This window comes from Fukomys damarensis, unplaced genomic scaffold (genome assembly GCF_012274545.1).
Source record: "Fukomys damarensis isolate Sample0158 unplaced genomic scaffold, DMR_v1.0_HiC HiC_scaffold_38, whole genome shotgun sequence".
Classification (NCBI taxonomy): Eukaryota; Metazoa; Chordata; class Mammalia; order Rodentia; family Bathyergidae; genus Fukomys; species Fukomys damarensis.
Window position 1 is genome coordinate 18,520,803 of NW_022900950.1, and position 19,759 is coordinate 18,540,561.

The 19,759-nt window shown below is 37.5% G+C and overlaps 1 protein-coding gene across 1 annotated transcript in view; it reads left to right on the forward strand.

Annotated features, from left to right (window-relative positions):
• The first annotated feature begins 6 nt into the window (after window positions 1-6).
• Window positions 7-19,759, forward strand: part of Prss12 (serine protease 12) — a 73,771-nt gene continuing 54,018 nt past the window's right edge. The window contains exon 1 of the mRNA XM_010610774.2: window positions 7-525. Coding sequence (XP_010609076.1) covers window positions 63-525 — 463 coding nt within the window. The 5' untranslated portion in view covers window positions 7-62. The remainder of the gene's footprint in view (window positions 526-19,759) is intronic.

Genomic DNA, 19,759 nt, shown 5'->3' on the forward strand with positions numbered 1-19,759 from the left:
CTCCCGCCTCCCTCCAAAACCCCAAGCTGAGAGCATGGACCAGACCTCGCGGCGCTGGCATCATGACGCTCGCTCGGTTCTTGCTGGCTGTGATGTTGGGGGCGCTCCCCGAAGTGGCCAGCGTTGATCCGATCCTCAGTTATCCGCCGTGCCTCCGCTACCGCCATTCGCCCCCTGGGGGTGCCCAGTACCCCGACTACCGGACGCCTCCGTCACCCCTGTGCCCCCGGCGGGCAGTCCCTGTCCTGCGCCCACACGCTTTCCAGGCTGGACACTCGCCGCCACCTCACCCCGGTCGCTGCCCCGCTGGGCAGCCCGGGGCCAACGTGACGGACCTGGGCTCCCCGTGTCTGAGATGGGCGGAGGTGCCACCCTTCCTGGAGCGGTCGCCCCCGGCGAGCTGGGCTCAGCTGCGAGGGCAGCGACACAACTTTTGCTGGAACCTGGACGGTGCGAGCAGACCCTGGTGCTTCTATGTGGACGCCCGTGGCCAGGTGGACTGGAGCTATTGCGCCTGCAGACTAGGTGAGTGGCGGCGGGGCAGCGGCGACAAGGTGTGATGCACAGAGCCAGCTGGGTCTGGGGAGACATCGCTGCCTCTTGGATACAGGGGTAAGAGGTGGTGGGCGAGATGCGGGTTTGTCTTGTATAGTGTGCCAGTGGCCACCACGGAATTACCAGTAAAGTATATTGAAATTAGCCAGGTGTGCTTTGTGCTGAGCTCTGGCTTCCTGTATACTTTGTGTTTTCTGGTGTGTGCGTGCGTGTGTGTGTGTGTGTGTGTGTGTTATAAGCACCCAAGCGCTCACGAGTGTGCATGTGTCTTGTGTGGAAGTGTGCTAGTGTATGGTCTCCGGATCACCTTGCCTCCAGGGCGTGGCTATAATTACCTAAAAGATGCAAAGCTAAAACCTAGATAACATTGCTAATCGTTTGTTTTAGAAAGGGAAATATTAAGTGTAACATAACAGTCTGCAGGCAACTTCCTCTAGACGCCGATTTGGAAAAAAAATGTGGCAAAACTTTCGCTGACCTGTATTTGAAAAAGCATGGCAAAATTACCAGGCCAAACTCCAAAGATGTTTACACTGCGGGACACAGTACGCAGATATCATCAGTGAAGGAAGAAGGGGCAAGAAGGAAGAACAGTAACTATCTTAGTAAAGAGGCTTCTTGACATAGGCAAATGAGGTGTCCAACAATGCTACTATTCAGTTGTATATGTTATTCGTGGAAAATCAGAATCAGTTTGCAACAGGAAAATTGCTAAGACGTTTTAGTTTCATGGTAATAAAAGCACCACTAAAAAATACAATGTAAATGAGTAATCTGCATTAAACAGTGCTTCATTTGTAATTGTTGGGTTTTTGTTTAATATTAGGCTTTTTTCTCCTATTAGAGAAGAAAAGCCTTATGTCCTTCAAAGTTTGAATTTCTTTTAAAAATATTGGGAACTTTTCATCTAAGCTGTGGGGCAGGAGTTTAATAAATTGGAATCCTGAAACATATTGCACTATGCCTTTTGGAGGTAGGCTTCCATAACGTCACTGTTTTCCTACATTTTATTTATCTGTGCCTTCAATTGCATTAGTGCTTTGAGCTAAAGGAAAGTGATAGGAAGATGAAGATCCATTGTCCTTCATCCTAGAGAATGAAGTCATCTCTATACTTGTGTTTCATGGACAGAATGTCAATGTGAATAAAAAAGTTTGAGGTGATATCAAGCAAAGAGCCATAGTATTGTCTTATTATTACTTTTGGAAATTATTTGTAGTATTCTCCATTTTATACATAGATAAAGGTGGAGAATTAATAAGGAATAAGTGTATGGGAATTGTATAGAAGTGTACTTTACAAAGGCTTTAAAATTTTAAAACATTACAGTGATCAATTGCTCTTTTTCATACACATAACTATCAGTTTAATATGTCTAATAAGGAGAGTAGCTTATCGTTGGATTCTTTACCACTCAGCCCACCTTGTGGCTAGAAATTTAAATCTTTTCAATGCCTTTGTGTTTACAGGTTATTCTCAGCAGAGAAAACCTCAAATATTGCATAATAGTTGTGTCTAAGGTGGCTGAATAAAAGAGAAACAAAAGCAGCTGCCCACAATGCAGCTAAATGCCCTCCTTCCACCACAGAAAAACAGGGGAGCAATGGCTATGTGATTAATGGATTTCTTTAACAAGCTCAACATTGGCAGCCCAAAGCCTCCTATTCTGTCATTTACTCCTGCAGGTCTGGTTAGGTATAAATCATACCTTTGAGTTGACTGGCATGAATTTGGAAGCTTGTAGCTTTCCTATTCCTACATTTCAGGAGTATGAGCAAAATATTATGGAGTGGTGAAAGAATATTGGATTGCGCTTTAAAAAACATTGGTGCTGTTTTGGCTCTGGATGAGACTCTTAACTCTTACAGCTTTGGTTTTTCTCCTTTGTAGAAAAGCAGTTTTGAACAGATTAATTCAAAGGACTTTTCCAGTTTGGGGGATGTATGGAGCATTTGCTGTGATGCTTGATGGATGAAACATTTATATTATGATTTTTAAATTAATTTTCATAAGGAGTTCCAAGATTTTACTAAATGAGATTCAAAAGGCATTTTACCAGTATTGCAGGAGAAAAATCTGTATGTTTTCACTTTACAGCTCATTTTGCTCTGTTTCTTTTCTTATTTATCATGGAGAAATATCTGTGTTGTGCAACAATCCTCATTTGGTAGCTCAGGGACTAGTCTAAGAGGAAGAGAGAAAAGGAATTATGTTTAGTACAGTGCACATTATTTCCTTTAAATTTTTTTTTCTTTGCAGAAAACCAGAGCAAAAGACAGGAACAATGTATAGTAATGTGATCCTTTAAAAAATAAACTAGTGGTTGGAATAGAGTTTCTAATTGCTTGCAAAGAAATGAGGAAGTTGGTGCCTCCTTGGTGGAGGATTGGTTGAAGCCAACTTGAAGTGTAGGGTGGGGGTTTCAGGTGAGGTGGGCAGAGCATTGATGTTTCAGGTGGTTCATATGTCAGAGAACACAGAAGGTGATGCCTGGACTCTGGCTTTATGAAACTTGCATATAGTACTAAACAATCTTTCTGCAGATTGAAATACTCTGAGTCAGCCCAGGGCGTCTGTTCTTATAATGAACATTAGAGTCACTTGGGGATTTGTTGAAATGCACGTTACTAGGCTCTAGCCTCAAAGCCCTGAGTAGTTCTCATATATGAATCAGGAGCAGGAAATGCATTTCTAAGGGGAAATCAAAGTAATTTAAGTGTTGAAAGCTTTCTTTCACAGTCATGAAAAGTCCATGGGAAGCCATGATAATCTTCCTAGAATGTATTCTGGTGAGTGATGATCTAGTTGAGCCCACCATTCTGTGACTTCACCTTGCTGGCTTAGGAGCGGGTTTAAGAATGCTAATGTCAACTTTTTTGTGGCCTTAGAAAATGGCACCATAATTATTTCATCAGTGTGATATAATAACAGTCTAGTTCACTGGAATACGATCATTAAGTGAATGTGAGCCAGGTTACTTTCACATCTCTATAGGAAGAACTAACTGGCAATTTAACGGCTTTCCCCAACAGGCTACATCATTGCTTCCTGCCTATAAATGGCAATCATTTTTCCAATGTCAGGGTGGCATGCCAGATGGGGCAACCTTCTCAGTACTGTGTTAGGAATGCCCCCTTTTTATAAGCAACCAAGTGAATTCAACCTCAAGCAGCTAATGACTGAAGAGTAACACAATTAGAAAAATGATGAAACTTGAGAGTTTGCCAATAAGAAAATATGTGCTACTCACCTGTTGATTGCTGTGACAAAATACCTAAAATAGAGCTGGGGATCAGTGGTGCTGCTGCCTGCTTTGCAAGTGGAAGGTCTAGAGTTTGATCCCCAGTACCAAAACAACAACAACAATAACAACAACAAAAACCAAACAAAACAAAACAAAAAACCTGAGATAACCAATTTAAAAGGTAGGAAGGTTTATTTTGGCTCATGATTTCAGAGGTTTCAGTCCATAGTTTCTTGACTTCATTGATTTTGGGCCTGTAGTTTGACACGATCAAGGCAATGACACAGCAAAGCTGCTTGTTTCATGGCAGCAAGGAAACAAAGAACAAGGAACTAGGGTCCCAATAACTTCTTCGAGGGCATCTCTTCCCTCCATTACCTAACTTCTTTCTACTAGGCCTCACATACACCAAAGGTTGTACCACTTCCTAGTAGCATCACAAGCTGGTGACCAAGCATTTAGCATGTGCACCTTAGTGGGGGTCACTTAAGAACCAAGCCATAAAAGAATGATGCATAGATCTGGCTTTTTCGTCATGTCATGCTAGTCCCACCCCAAATCTCCTAATTCAGATAGAGATGATGGACGTTTGGTTGAGTACTGCTGTTTAGTAGGCTGTCCACTTTGATGTCCATCTACTGTTTGAAGTGAACATTAATCAAAAAGTTAACTGAAAGCTATCCCACATCTAGACGAATAACATTTGGACCCTGGCTTAGTGGATAGAGCATATTTTTTTGTTTTAGGATGGGCAAATTTGTCTTCAGGCAAATTTATTTCTGAAATAAACAAATTTATAATTTTGGAAAATACCAAAGTTAGTTTAGTTGGTCAGTAAAAATAATTTAACTCTAGTTTTAAAAAATTGTTTTTCCAAATGAATTTATAGGGAAAGAGGTCTTCTGAAATGTCTTTCTTCTGTCTGTACAGAATGCAGACGTTTACTTATGCATTCTATGAAAAACTGCTAGAACTGCTTTCTGTATGGTTGACACACTGATGTTAGAAAACCAAGCAGTGCTGAGTTTTGTTTCTTTCACATTTTACTTTTCCAGGGCAGCCTCCTCTTCTCTCACTCCTTCTTCCTGCCAGTTGGCACAGTATTAATAACATTTTATGATATGCAGGGCTCTAGAGCAATGAGATTGTTTCTACCTAACAAGCCACATACGCACATTCACCCTGAATACTTTTTATTAGGATTACCAAAGGGGACACAAAGAGTGGGAAATACTGCTTCTTGTAAAGAGGCAAGGATACATTTTATGCATTCATTGAACATTTACTGAGTTTGCACTAGGTACAGTGTTTACCAAGGTAAATAAGTAATTGCCTGCAACCCCTACGTCAGGTGGCAGAGGAATAATTAGCATTTTCATTGCCTTTCCTGTATAGTATACGCTTTGGAAGACAGATAAGATTAGTATTCGGTCTGAATTTTATCCCTCGCAGTTGTACAATAAAATAGCAATCCCACACCATTTGTTTATATGTAGATGGTTCCTGAACACACAATTTGTGAAAGTTTCTGCTAGGGTAATATGCATACATTTTCAGTAGACCATAACATATAACCATGGATAAAAATCTTCCTTGGTATGATATCGTGTAATATTTTAAACAAACATATAATTTATAAATCATAAATTTCTAATTAGCATAATGTAGACTGGTAAAATTGCTTAATCATACGATACCCTTGTTTTCAGATTTTTTTCTTTGCATTGAATAAGTGCATTGAATAATAAATGAACAATTAAAATGAATTATAGATGTGAACTAATGGAGACAAATACAATTCAACTGGTTATTGGTTCAGAGGAAAGTCCTGTATAGTGGAAGAAAATTTTATTTCATTTTGACTTGGGATAATTTGAGTTAAATCTACTACTTCACAATGCTAACACATTTAAATTATGTGCCAATATAATTATGGATAATAAGTATATGCTTTAGTACCATAAGATATAGTGGAGAAAGAAAATAAGTTCAAAATTAACCTTCTACCTTCTACTGGACTTGAAAATTCAACTAATAGCCCCTCAATTCAGTTATTTTCAGTTAGTATGATTTTTTTGTAATTAAGAGAGGAAATAGTTATTTAATATACTTTCTCCCAACGTTGAATTTAGCATAAGGTATAACAGTGTGTTTAACCCAAAGTCAGATATATGCACTAAATTGTCCAAATGTAATGCGATTTTTTATTCTTTTAAATATTTTATAAATTGAAATTACTATATTACAGGTGTTTTTTGTTGGTGTTGTTCTTTTGTTTGTGTTTGTTTGTTTGTTTGTTTTGGTGATGCTGAGGATTGAACCCACAGCCTTGCACATACTGTACAAACATTCTGCTTAAAAGAGCTACACACCTAGGTCTTTTAAACATTTTTTATTTTAGGACAGAATCTTTCTAAATTGCCTGGGCCAGCATTGAACTTGCCATCCTCCTTCCTCGGCCTCCCAATTAGATGAAATTACAAGTGTGTGCCACCATACACAGCACATTCACAGCTTTAAATATTTTTTGTGAAGGATCTGAATAGTAGATTGATATTGCTAGTGTACTTCTTTCTATTACAGCAGAACAATAGACATGACTACCATTGCTTTGTGCATCTGTGATGTTCTAGTTAAGAGGTGAGAAAAAAATTTTTGTTATAACATGAATTTTTTTCTGTTTACCAAACTGATTTTTAAAAGGTTCTTAAGATGCCTGCTACTATTTAGAAAACTGCAGAGTTGTTTCAGTTTTTGTTTTTGATGTTTTTTCTCTTCAAATGAATATATGTTCTTTTATAAATACATTTTCAATAGTTAATTGAGGCTTTTTTCCATTTGCATGACTTTATTTTGGAATGAACTAGATTTATAGAATAAAAGTAGAGGACCTTTTTTTTTTTCCTTTCTTAATAGTTCTTTTAGTTCTTCTTAACTTACAGAGTGTAGGAACAGAAGTTTGTCTAGCTGTCCAAGAAGAGGGTAATGTAATGGCTTTATTAAGGCTGCCATATCAATGACCACAAACAGAGAGGCTCAACAGAAATTTAAGCCAGATAAGATGGTGCATGTCTGTAACCTTAGCACTTTGGGAAGCTGAGGCTGGAGGAGCCCAAACTTAAGTTCATCCTGGGCAATTTAACTAGTTGGCCAAATCTGTCTCAAAATTAAAAATAGGGAAAAAGAGCTGGGAATATGCTTAACAGGAAGGCCCTGGGTTCAATCCCCAATATGAAAAAACCCAAATAAAACAGAAACTTTGTCATAGTTCTGGAGGCTCAGTCCAAGATCAAGATTTAGCTGGTCCAAACTCCCTTTGATGGCATTACGAAAGGATATGCTCTAGCACCGTCTCCTAGCTTCTCCTAGTCCCTCAGCTTTTGGGAGTTTAACTAGCATTCATTCATGTGGTATACACTCTGTGTCTCTGTGTCCAGATTTCCCCTGTATAAAAATGCAGTCATATTGGAGTAGGACTAAACTTAATGACCTCATCTTAACTTGATAACTTTCAAAGACCCTGTTTACAAATAAGATCACATTCATAGGGGCTGTGGATTTGCAATTTACCATCTTTTGGGGATGCACAATTCAACCTATAGCAGCAGCCTTCAAGATGAAAACCCAGTAAAAGTTGGGAAGGAAATTTTATCCTATCAGCTTTTCTCTAGTGTCTTTTATTGGTTGAAACTGATAAAATGGTTACAAGGAGCCCTTCTTGAATGACCTTCAATTCCGGGAATTTATTTTCTAGCAAAGTTGTTCATAAGCATTTTTTTTTTTGAAACAGGGTCTCACTAGGTAGTTTAGGCTGGCCTTGAATTCACTATGTAGCCCAGGCTGGCCTCAAAATTGCAGTGATCCTCCTGACTCAGTATCTGAACTGCTGGGATTACAGGTGTGCACTACCATGCAAGGCCATAAGCAAGTTTTTGTAATGTGAGTCTTCTGTATTTCATGACCTCTAGGGCTGTTATCCTTGACAGGCCATCATGCACAACATTTGCAGTTGCAGATATTCTTCTATTACTGATTTGAGATTTCAAACTTTTATTATTTATTTATTTATTTACTTTTGGTACCGGGGATTGAACTCAGGTCCTTGTGCTTGTGAGGGAGGCACCAGATTCACTGAGCTAAATGCCCCTGGCCCTTCAAACTTTTTTTTTTTTGGTATTGGGGATTGAACTCGGGACCTTGCACTTTTGATGGAGGCAGAGGAACCACTGAGCTAAATCTCCAGTCCTCAAACTTTTATTATTAATAAAATTTTAATATAGAAATATTTATGGTGGAATGATTTCCATCTAAATGGCACTTGAGAGACTTTATGGCAGCAGAGTATGAGACTATGAGGGAAGGATCATTCTTCATAATACAAGACTGGCAACTAACTGATGTTTGCCAATTTGTGTGCAAATAGAGCAACAGAAATTAGCTCACCTAGTTTTGAACTTTATGGTATTTTTCTTTTCAATTTTCTGTCTGTTCTCCCCCGCTTTCCCTCCCTCCCTCCCTCCCACTTCTCCTTCCTTCCCTTTCTTTTACTTTAAGAAGGTTTAGTAGGGTTTGTACTGCAGGATGAAGGAAACCATACACAGATTGATCTCTGAACTTTGTGGTATCTTTAATGCTGTGTTCTGTTCCAGGTCTGCCCTGCACCCTGCCCCATTGTACCGGCCCTCCTCCATGCTAGGCAAACATTCTGCTGTGTGCTGCATCCCCAGCCTTCTTTACTGTTTTATCCTTTTCATTCCTACCAAGCTAAGGTTATCTTTCTCTACTTTGTAGCTGTGTATCTGTAAATTTGTACAAGTAATTAATTGCACCAATGTATGGATACCCCAACCCACACGTACATTTGTACTCATAAATTTGTGCAGCTCATGGGACAAATTAGCCTCCACTGGAGTATCAACTTCAAATGCTGTCCTGTTCTGGAGTCGTCAGAGACTCTAAGGGCTGCCTTATGTTCCTACCTGCCTGGTTTATTCTCATATAACATTTGGGAGATTCACTGGAATATTTCAAGTAGAATGATCAAAGCCATCATGATAAATGCATATACATGTATTTCTCCTTTAATGACCTACTTGTTCAATGACTGTTCAGACTTACAATCCACCATTTGAGTTTATGCTTTTTTAGTACAGTGCTGTACATCCTGTTTGTAGAGTGGCAGAGTCTTTGTTTACACAGTACACTTTGCTTATATAGTACTGTAATTTTTGTTGATTGTACTGTATAGTACAATACTATAGTTTTGTTGTTTCATTCATTACATTACTGCATAGAAGAGATATGCAAATAAAAGTGAAGTCATCAAATTGAAATTTCCTTTGACCATTTCTTTGTTCTGAATATTATAATGTACCTATTATATACAATTCCTCATTTAGCAACCAATTCATTTAACGATCTTAGGAATAGAAGTTAGTCTTTAAATGAGGAATGTCTATAGTAATACCTGAAGTTTTAAAAGGTGCTTGCTGTATTCTAGTATCTTTGCTTAGGTTTGGAAGTGGGGGGTGGTAGTAGCAGGGGCAGGAATTGAGGGAATAGTTGGCCACAGCGCTGCACCTGCTCAGGTACTTTGTTTGGTTCATAGGTTATTCATCTACAGATTGAGGGAAATGAGTTACAGTACTTAAGATCTCAACCATTCTAAGACAACAGATGTAACAAGCACAAACTACTCCCTATCTGCGTGTTTTAACCTTTATTATATTATTATTACATTGATGTTTAAAGAAGATGTTTCAAATAATCATTAGAAGAATTGAGAATTTTACAGAATTATATGCTATTAAAATACACCTTGAAACCAAAGTACATGAGTCAGTGGGAATCTGGGTCCTGATTCCATAAGAAACTAGCCCTCTTTTCCTTGGTCCTTTTTGTTTTACATGACAGAATTCAGTCAGTACAAATAGGTGGTCGGACACCAATATAGTCAGTTTGTTTATTTGTTTGTTTGGGGTTGTGTGTGTGTGTGTGTGTGTGTGTGTGTTACTAGTGATTGAACTCAGGGCTTTCAGACTCAGCTATAGGCATGTTTTTAATTTTTAATTTTATTTGGAGACAGATCTTGCTAAGTCACTGAGTTGCTCAGGCTGAGTTCAAACTTGTGAGCCTCAGCCTCCTGCCTCAGCCTCTCCTGAGAGCCGGGATCACAGGTATGCACCACCATGCCTGCCAATGCAGAGTTTTCGTAGTGCAGATATAAAGCGATTAACACCTTCATCGCTTCTTGTCTTTTTGGCTAAGATCGAGTGAAGAAATTAACACCTTCAAGCAAGAAGCTGGGTACTACCACACAGGCATCTGTACCAAGTGCAAGTTTGAATTCCTTTTTTATGCATAGCACAGTTACTCCTAGTTTTAATGAAGTTCTAGGGTGCTAGAGACTTCTAGACATTCCTCCTAGATCCTTGCTGTTCTTAACAAAAGAATTGGTCCAGATAAGCAAAAAAGGTAGCAAGATTTTACATTTACTAAAGGTATTAAGTATAGGAAAAGAAATACACTGTGCAGTGTAAGTGTGGGCCACTTAAAAGTAGGAAAAGAAGTATAGTCTATAGAGTAAGAACAGACCACTGAGGGAGTTTACAGTGGCCACCAGCTAAATGGTATCGGTATTTTATATCTCTCATGGTCCAGACTGACATCAGATCTAGGCCTTCCTATGAAAAACCCACTTGAGTTCTCTGGAAAAGAATTGAAGATGGCACTTTGGGAATGGTCCCAGGTGCAAGGCTTATAACTTTTTCCTGCACATGTCCTGTGTCTCCATGATTACAGGTCACACCCGCTTGCCTAGCCAGCTGTCCACACCTTGATCTTATGACTCACTAAGGTTCAAGGGACTAAAATAATAATCATTTTCTACTACTTGATGTATATGCTTATTGATATTTTTCTTTGTGGTTATTATGGAATTGTAAAATTTCTTCCTTATTCTTTACGTGGTCATTATCCTTTGAGGGGCCTTATCCATGCAAAAAACTTGTTAAAGAAAATCTAAATAAATCAAGTCTCATCCCAAGACAGGAGGGTCTTTAAAGAATGTTTCGTTTTGAGATATCATTAGGTCACATGCTGCGGCAGCCAGATGTTCTGTGTGGCTTGCTCTGGAAATAGTTCTGTGTTGTAATCAATATGCATAATGTTCTTTGTCATGGTGCTCCATGGGGTTGTTTTGGGTGTAAATTCTAACAAATTATTGCAAATATCTAATACTCTCAAGTCATTGTTTCTTCATTTAACTATATTTGGCAAAGCACACTATTTAGGATCCCCTTTGTCCCTCAGGCCTGCTAAAGTCTAAACCTGCCTAACTGATGGCTTTCTCAGAATACTCAGAAATCTCAGAAGTCAAGAAAAGATAATTTATTATGTAGAGAAGCACTTCTAGGAGACTGTGTATTTGGGGCCTGGGGTACTACAGTGAAATCTGAGAGAGAATTTATTAGTCATTTACATGCAAATTGGCTTTTCAGAATTACAAATATTCTTATTCATTTGTTAAAGCAAAATTGGATAAGCATTCCAAATTTCTTGCCACATAGCCAAAACAGCTAAATAAACCCAGGCTTTCACAGTGTGTTTGGAGCATGTGAGAAATGATGGTGCACCTGATAATTGACTTGAAACTATTTCTAGCTCTATCTTTAACCTTATAACATTATATGTTATATAAACACCTTGCTTGGTATTTTCTTCCTATCTCTAAGTACCTCAGCCATTTAGATGACAAATGCACTTCATTTCTTCTTCATAGCTTTTTATTTTGGCAGTAGTTTAGGTCTTATTTTTAAGTGTATACAAGTGCAGCTGTAGTTTGTTTCCACTCCTAAAGCTCTCTTCAATCCTTATGGTGGGAAAAGTAATAGAGACAACATATTCATGTAAGTACTATTTCAAATAATGTTTGAGGTGAACAAATGAATCATTTGAAATAAACTGGAGATATTTGTTAAAAAAGAGTAAACTACTGGTACTTGTGATCTGCATAACACACGGGTCTCTGTCGGAAGTTATGTGATTTAAAGAGATTTCATTAAAATTCATTGGAATTCTTCACGTGTATTTCTTTAAAATATTATGTAGTTCATACTTTTCACTGAGTTAGGAAAGGCCTCCTCTTGCTTAGTCTGGATTAAAGAATCAGTATGCATGAATGAGTTTTAGATGATCTGTCACATGAATGACCTATGCCCATGTTCTCCCCCTAATAGTCAGTGTTTGGCAAAGCAGTGTTTGCCTCCATCTATTCTTCTCTTTTGTTTGAATTAAATGAGACTTTGTTTTTGTAATGAAAAACATGATATATTTTTCTTAAATGCTTACATTTTTTAAGGATGATCTATGGAAAATAATAGTGATGGCTGAATAACCCAGTACAAATGAAATGAATGGATAATTTGTGAATATATTATTTTGGAGTATTATCAGAAAGCCATACGTAATAACTTTGAAATACGCAAAATTATGCCAGCATTTTTTGTAGTACTTAATGATTCCTTAATTTCTTAACCTGTGAACTAAAGGCTATCATAGGTAATTTTTACCGATTTCATGGAATTATTACATTGTTTGAGTTTAATTTAGTCTGGTTTAGTTTTCCAATTGCTGCTTCCAGTCCCAGCTCTGCTAATTAAAAGCTAAGACCTAAAATATTGTTTTTCCCATGGGTACTTGAAATTTAAATTTTGACTCTTAAAGATTGAAAAGAATGACTCCAACTGTGGACTTTTGAACAGCTTAGTGGAGGTGGTCATGGAAGAAGAGAAGGCTAATTTCCAGAGACATTCTACTCTAGTCATACTAGACCACACTAACTAGTGGCTATTTTCTTAAGACTAACATTAGTTAATGTTTTCAAAATTAGCATTATTTTTACAATTATAGACATAATCTTTAGAATTTTTGTGACTACTATTTGAGGTTAAAGTTGGGAAAGAGCAGTGATTCTTTGTTAGTAGATAGGCAAGTCAAATAGAAAGAAGATACAACAGCAAATTTATCAGCTGCTTTATCAGCAAGAAGATTGAACAACAGCAAATTTATCAGCTGCTTTATCAGCAAGAAGATTGAACTGTGTTTCTGCTTATCAGTGACCTCATGGGAAGAAGTAAGGTAACACTTAAATGATAAGAACTTTCTATATAATGCAATCTCATATTTGGGCGGAAAGTTTAGTATTAGTCATATTCTTCCACTGTCCCTCTTTACAAATTATAATTGGACTCTACTTAGATAAAAAGACAAAGTATAATTAGCATTGATATTAAGTCATTAATTACAAAAAACAGAGCATGCTAAATCCCCATTGAAAGAAAAAAGCACATTCTGTACACCATAGAGACTTAGCAGTCCCACACGTCCTCTCACCACTTGCATGTAACAGTTATTGTAACTCAGGACCGGCTCAGTATGTTCAAATGATTATGTATATTGAAAGGTTCTGAGATTTTTCTTTCTGCTTTTGAGTCAGTACAGCCGTGGGGTGGCAAAAATGAGTCTGAAGGCTCAATGGAAGACTAGGTAAATGCAGTTTAGGGTACAGTTTGTAGTAGCTACTGTGATGATCTGATGCATCAGTTATTTTTTCATCTGGGGAAAGTCTGACTACATCTGACCAAATCAGCCTAGTAATACAATCATGTGCTGCATAATAAAATTTCTGTCAACATGTGCCATGGTAGCCCCCTGAGATTACAATGGAGCTGGCAAGTTCTTATTGTCTAGTATTTTTTACTTTACTTTTTCTATATTTAGATGTGCTTAGATACACAAATATAACTGTGTTTGCTTACAGTATTTTGTACAGTAACATGCTATATTTGTCACTTTCCTATTCCTGGGACAAAACACCAACACTCACAATTTGAAGAGGTTTATTTGGCTCATGGCTCAGTGGATTCACTGTATAGATGGCTGCCTCCAAGGTGGAAGGGCATGGTGGGAGCTGTTCAACCCAGGGAGGCCAGGAAGAAAGAAAAGAGAGGAGCTGGGAACAAGGATACATTCTTCTAGGTCACACTGCAAATGCCCAGGCTCTCCTTTCTAACGCACATTTATCTATGAATTTATTAGTGGAATCGCTGGTGAGTCTCATGCCCCCATGATTCAAGTGCCTTCCAAAATCCCCACCTCCAAACATGAGAGACTTTAGGAGAACATTCTAGATTTGAAGCACAGCACATGCTACACAAGTTTGTATTGTAAGAGCAGCAGACGGTACCATACATTCTGTGTGTGTCGTAGCTAAACACTGAGGATCATACAGTTATACTCTATGACTTTTATACCGTGACAAATTGCCTAGTGACACTTGTCTTAAAATGTAGGCCTGTCATTAAGTGATGGGCTGTGTCTCTATTGCTGGGCACTCATCAGTTCCGTGGAAAGTTACATTTTCCTTCCTTATCACTTTACTCGAGTTTTCATAAAAGGGCTACAAAGACAGGGCCCTAGATGGAAAGAATGATTTCTCCCATATACACATATACTTGACATATTAAAGTCACTCCTTGTTTAATGACCAAACTTCCCATCCTGTGGGTAGGTCATGACATGAATTGGTCACTAAATGAGGAGTTCTATACAGTATGTACATTACAATACCCAGGACAAAAAATGGTCAAAGGAAACTCCAACTTGATGACTTTGCTGTTATTTGAATAACTCTTACATGCAATACTATAATGTGTAACAATGTAGTACTATAGCATAAGGTACAGTTAGCAGAAATTACAGTACTGTATAAATAAGGTGTACTGTACAAAAAGACATTGTAGCTCTACCAACAAGGTGTACAGAACTGTACACAAAGAAAGGTGGGCTGTAAGTCAAGCAGTAGGTCATAAATCCAAACGGTCATTACAAGGCTAGTTGAATGAGGAATATCTCTATTATACACTATGTTATCAAAATAGTTCAATGAAAATGATTTGTTTTTCTAAAGAACACAATCTATCCAATAACCTCTAAAATAAAATACAGCAGCCACTCACAAATTGTCACATCAGTTGGGTTCAGGTGATGTTGGTCCCTTACATGTCAGAAAACAGGAATGCAAATTATTCAGAGAATCCAAGGTATTTCCTGATATAGAAATGATATAGAAAATGAGCATCAATAATCATGACTGTAAAACAAGTGTAAGACAAATATGATAGTTAGCAAATCAATAAAGTGACTATTCTTATATTTCCTCACATGCTCTTTCCTGGCATCTTAGCAGCTTCCATGAATTCTTCAAGGCTGCAATGACCACACAGTTGATATTGCTGGATGTGCAATTTGGGCTCACTAATGAAGTAGTTTCTTCAGGTTGTTGCAAGGGATCAATGAAACTAAAATATCACTAGTAAGATATCCCAGAACCATGTACCTTCTTGACTCTAACAATTCCTGCAGATGCCAAATATCCTTGACAGTGAAATGGGCATTAATAGAGCCCACTGCTCTGTCTGCTTCTGTGCTAAATACTTTGGAGGATAGAAAGACTTGAAATTTTCAGTAAAAGAGCTTAGTAGCCAGGTGTGTAAGACAAAATTCAAACACATAAAACAATCACAGAGCCAGAATAACAGTGATAATTAATTGTTCTCCTTAGTTCAGATGTGCATATATAACTCTTGAAAAAATATGTACATCTATATGATATGAGATATTTCTACATATCAACAAATTTCAAAGGTAACATCACTTCTAAACAATTTGTTTGTATCTGAGAATTTACTGAACTCCAAATGAGTTTTATTATCACCTGGAAACTTCTGGAGCAAATAATACTTAGAAGTGAGCCTAATAAAATTTACACTGATAAATTTTTCTGGCCATTTGTCACATCTGTTCTGCCTGTATCATATGTGATCTGGAGGTCTCATAAGACCATGCTGCAAATCACTGCCTTATGCATCAAAGCTGACAAACCATATATTTTTTGGATATTAAGGCAAAAAAGCAACCTCATATAACCAAAATAAATAAATAAACAAAATGTAAAAAAAAAAAGCTGGGCATGGTGGCTCACGCCTGTAATCCCAGCACTCAGGACTGAGGCAGGAGGATCACTGTGAGTTCAAGACCAGCCTGGGCTACATAGAGAGTTCCAGGTCAGTCCCAACTATGTAGTGAGACCCTGTCTCAAAACACCAAAACAAATAAATAAATAAAGCAATCTCATATATTGCTTTTTGTCTCAATATCCAAGAAAGTTAAATAGATTATTTTTCCCAGTCTCAGACATTATAGAAATAATACATATTTTAAAGAATTTGTCTTATCACAAATGCTGTTTATTTGCACAGAATGCTTAGTGAATGTGCCTAAAATACAGTAGGCTATAGGCATTCCTTGTTTAATGACCTAGGTCTGTTCCTGTGACTAGGTTGGTAAATGAATTGGTCACTAAATGAGGAATTGTATACAGTATGTACATTACAATATTCAGAAAAAGGAAATGGTCAAAGAAAACTCCTCATTGATGACTTTGCTTTTATTTGTATGACACTTACATGTAGTAATGTAATGTATAACAACATAAAACTATGGTACTATAGTTTGCAGTATAATCTGCAAAAGTTACAACACTATATGAACAAGGTGTTCTGTATCTATTAAAAAGATGAATAAAACTATACAAAGAAAAAATGGGTCGTAAGTCCCAGCAGTGAGATGTAAGTCCTATCAGTGAGCCTCTGTTCTAAGTCTGAAAGGTTGTTAAACCAGTAGGTTGTTAAAGGAGAACTACCTGGGGCCGGGTATTTAGCTCAGTGGTTCTGCCACCTGCCTTGCAAGCACAAGGACTGAGCTCAATTCCTGGTACCAAAAAAAAAAAAAAAAGAGGAATACCTGTACTAATCCTACGGAAATAGGAAATGGGAAAAAGCTAAGTGGGTAAGAGTTAAAAGCATCTTATCTTTAACAAAATTATTGTTTAGGCCTAAGGAACAAATAATATGACTCTGAGAAGTATAATTTCTTTGTAGCCTGTGCAGGCCTCAGTTGCTGACATTTGCTTTAACTTTCTTGCTTTAGCCTGCCACAAATACCATTTTTAGTGTAGGAAGGGGTGTGATGTTACCATGCTCTTCTCCCATGGTTGGTGTTGTCCTAGACTTTGGGTTTCTGCACTGTGTAGTTCATCAGTCCCTGTAGCATGCAGCAATCCTGAGGATCTTCTGCCCTGACCCTAGACATGGTCTTCAAGATGAGTCAGTGGATACGGACTTCCTCAAGTCCCAGAATCTTTATGCATTGTGCTGTAGGGTCCTACCAAGAGGAGCAAATTTCATTTTGGTGCAAAAGATTTTGTTTTGTTCTCATTGTTCTGTTTTTGAGTCTTATTTATTTTTTTCCTAAGTGCATGTACCATATGTTTTTCTTGGCCTTTAACTTTAGAAGGCATGGAAAATATCACCTCATCTTGTTATAAAAAATGCATGTCTAAAAGACTGAAAAACTATCTTTGCAATTTAAAAATATTTTGGATTAATAATCAATTGGGGCCCGGGATTTAGCTCAGTGGTTCTGTTGCCTGCCTCAGAAGCATAAAGTCTGGAGTTTGATTCCTGGTACAAAAAAAAAAAAAAAAAAATCAATGGGTGTTGCTAGCTAATATGATGATACACATGAAGAGGAGGGACTTTGATCGGCCAAATATCTTCTGTCATTCCCACTGGGAAGACAAAGAATAAATATTTAGTAACTATAAACCTTGACGTATATCTGGATTTGTTTTTGTGTCTTCCAATATGTTCCACTGATCCTCAGGTGTTTCTTTGCCAGTACCATGCTGTTTCTATCACAGTGGCTTTGTAGTATAGTTTCAAGTTGGGAATTGTTATACCCGCTGCCATCTCTCTGTTGCCTAGGATGGCTTTTGCTTTTCTAGGTCTCTTATGGTTCCAAATGAATTTTTGGATTCTTTTTTCTAGTTCTGTGAAATATACTATTGGGATTTCAATTGGGATTACATTGAATCTGTATAGAAGTTTTGGGAGTATGGCCATTTTCACTATGTTGATTATTCCTACCCAGGAGCAGGGGATATCTTTCCATTTTCTTGTATCCTCTTCGATCTCTTTTTTCAGGGTGCTGTAATTTTCAGTGTAGAGGTGTTTTGCTTCTTTCATTAGATTGATTCCTAGATACTTCATTTTTTTGTATGCTATTGTGAAAGGAATCATTTCCCTAATTTCTTTCTCAGTGAGTCTGTTATTTGTGTACAAGAAGGCTATTGATTTTTGGATGTTGACCTTGTATCCTGCTACTCTGCTAAAAGTGTCAATTAAGTCTAGAAGTCTTTCGGTGCAGTTTTTTGGGTTTTCAATGTAGAGAATCATTGAAAAATAATATCACCAAATAATGGCAGTTTAATTTCTTCCTTTCTTATCTTTATTGCTTTAATTTCTTTCTCTTGTCTAATTGTGGTGGCTAATGTTTCCAGAACTATATCGAAAAGAGCTGACCATCTTCAGTGGAGGAAAGATAGCCTCTTTAATAAATGGTGTTGGAAAAACTGGATCTCAACCTGTCAAAGATTAAAATTGGACCGTTATCTTTCACTATACACTAAATTAAAATCCAAGTGGATTAAAGATCTAACTATTAAAACAGAAACACTAAACTTGCTGGAAGATAAGTTAGGCAGAACTCTTAAAGACATTAGGAAAAGACTTTATGAACAAATGAACTAGCAGAAAGAATCAACAACTGGGATCTCATTTTATTAAAAAGCTTCTGCACTGCAAAAGAAACCATCAACAGAAATAAGAGACAACCTATAATATGGGAAAAAAATTTTACCAGCTGCTCCTCAGACAAAGGACTATTATCTAGAGTATATGAAGAACTAAAAACAATCAGCCCCCCCCAATGTAAAGACCTGATTCAAAAACGGGCATTTGAAATGAACAGACATTTCACAGACAAAGAGGTAAAAACAGCAAGTAAATATATGAAAAAATGTTCCACATCACTGGTCATTCGAGAGACGCAGATGAAAACAACACTGAGATTCCACCTCACCCCACAAAGAATGGCTTCTATCAAGAAATCAACCAATAACAAATGTTGGTGGGAGTGCAGACTGCTTCAACCACTATGGAAACCAATATGGAGATACCTCAAAGAGCTGGAACTAGAGGTTCCATTTGACCCAGCCATCCCTCTGCTGGGCATCTTTTCAAAAGAATTAAAAGAATCATATCACAGTGATATATGCACACCTATGTTTATAGCAGCATAGTTTGTAATAGCTAAAACTTGGAAACAATTTGCCCATCAGTTGGAGACTGAACAAAGAAGATGTGGTTTTTTATAAAATGGAATACTACTTAGCCCTAAAGAATGAGAAATTAGCTTCATTAATAGGAAAATGGATGTATATTGAGGATATACTCCCAAGTGAAATAAATAAGTCACACGTGTAAATACCAAATAGTTTCTCTGGTGTGAATAAACTGTAATAGTACATAAGATCCTAATGAGATAATTGAGAATGTGCAATAGGAAGAAAGGGGCTAAAGGTGTAGGGAGAGTGGGAAGGGTATAGGAAAGCTACTAAGGGTAAAGAAAAAAAATGAGAAAATGAAAAAATGGAAATAAAGTGTTTGTAAATGCGGAGGGGAGGAGCAGGTGAAGGCAGGGCAGGGACAAGAGGAAAAAATGAGAACCAAGACCTATAATGTAAAGGTATCAGATCCCAATAATAAAGAAACTGTACCTAAAATGTACCAATAAACTCAGTGAGAGAAAAAAAAAGATAAACCTTCAAGGGCTAAGATTTGTTTAGACTTTTGATGCTATTAGAACAGTAAATAGAGATAAAATACTAGCTTAAAATTAATGGCAGTTGATATCAATCAGGATGAAAGAAGTAATAATGCCAGAACCTATATAGTGTTCTGCTGCTTGGAAAAGTTAATTGCTGATTTTATCATAAAT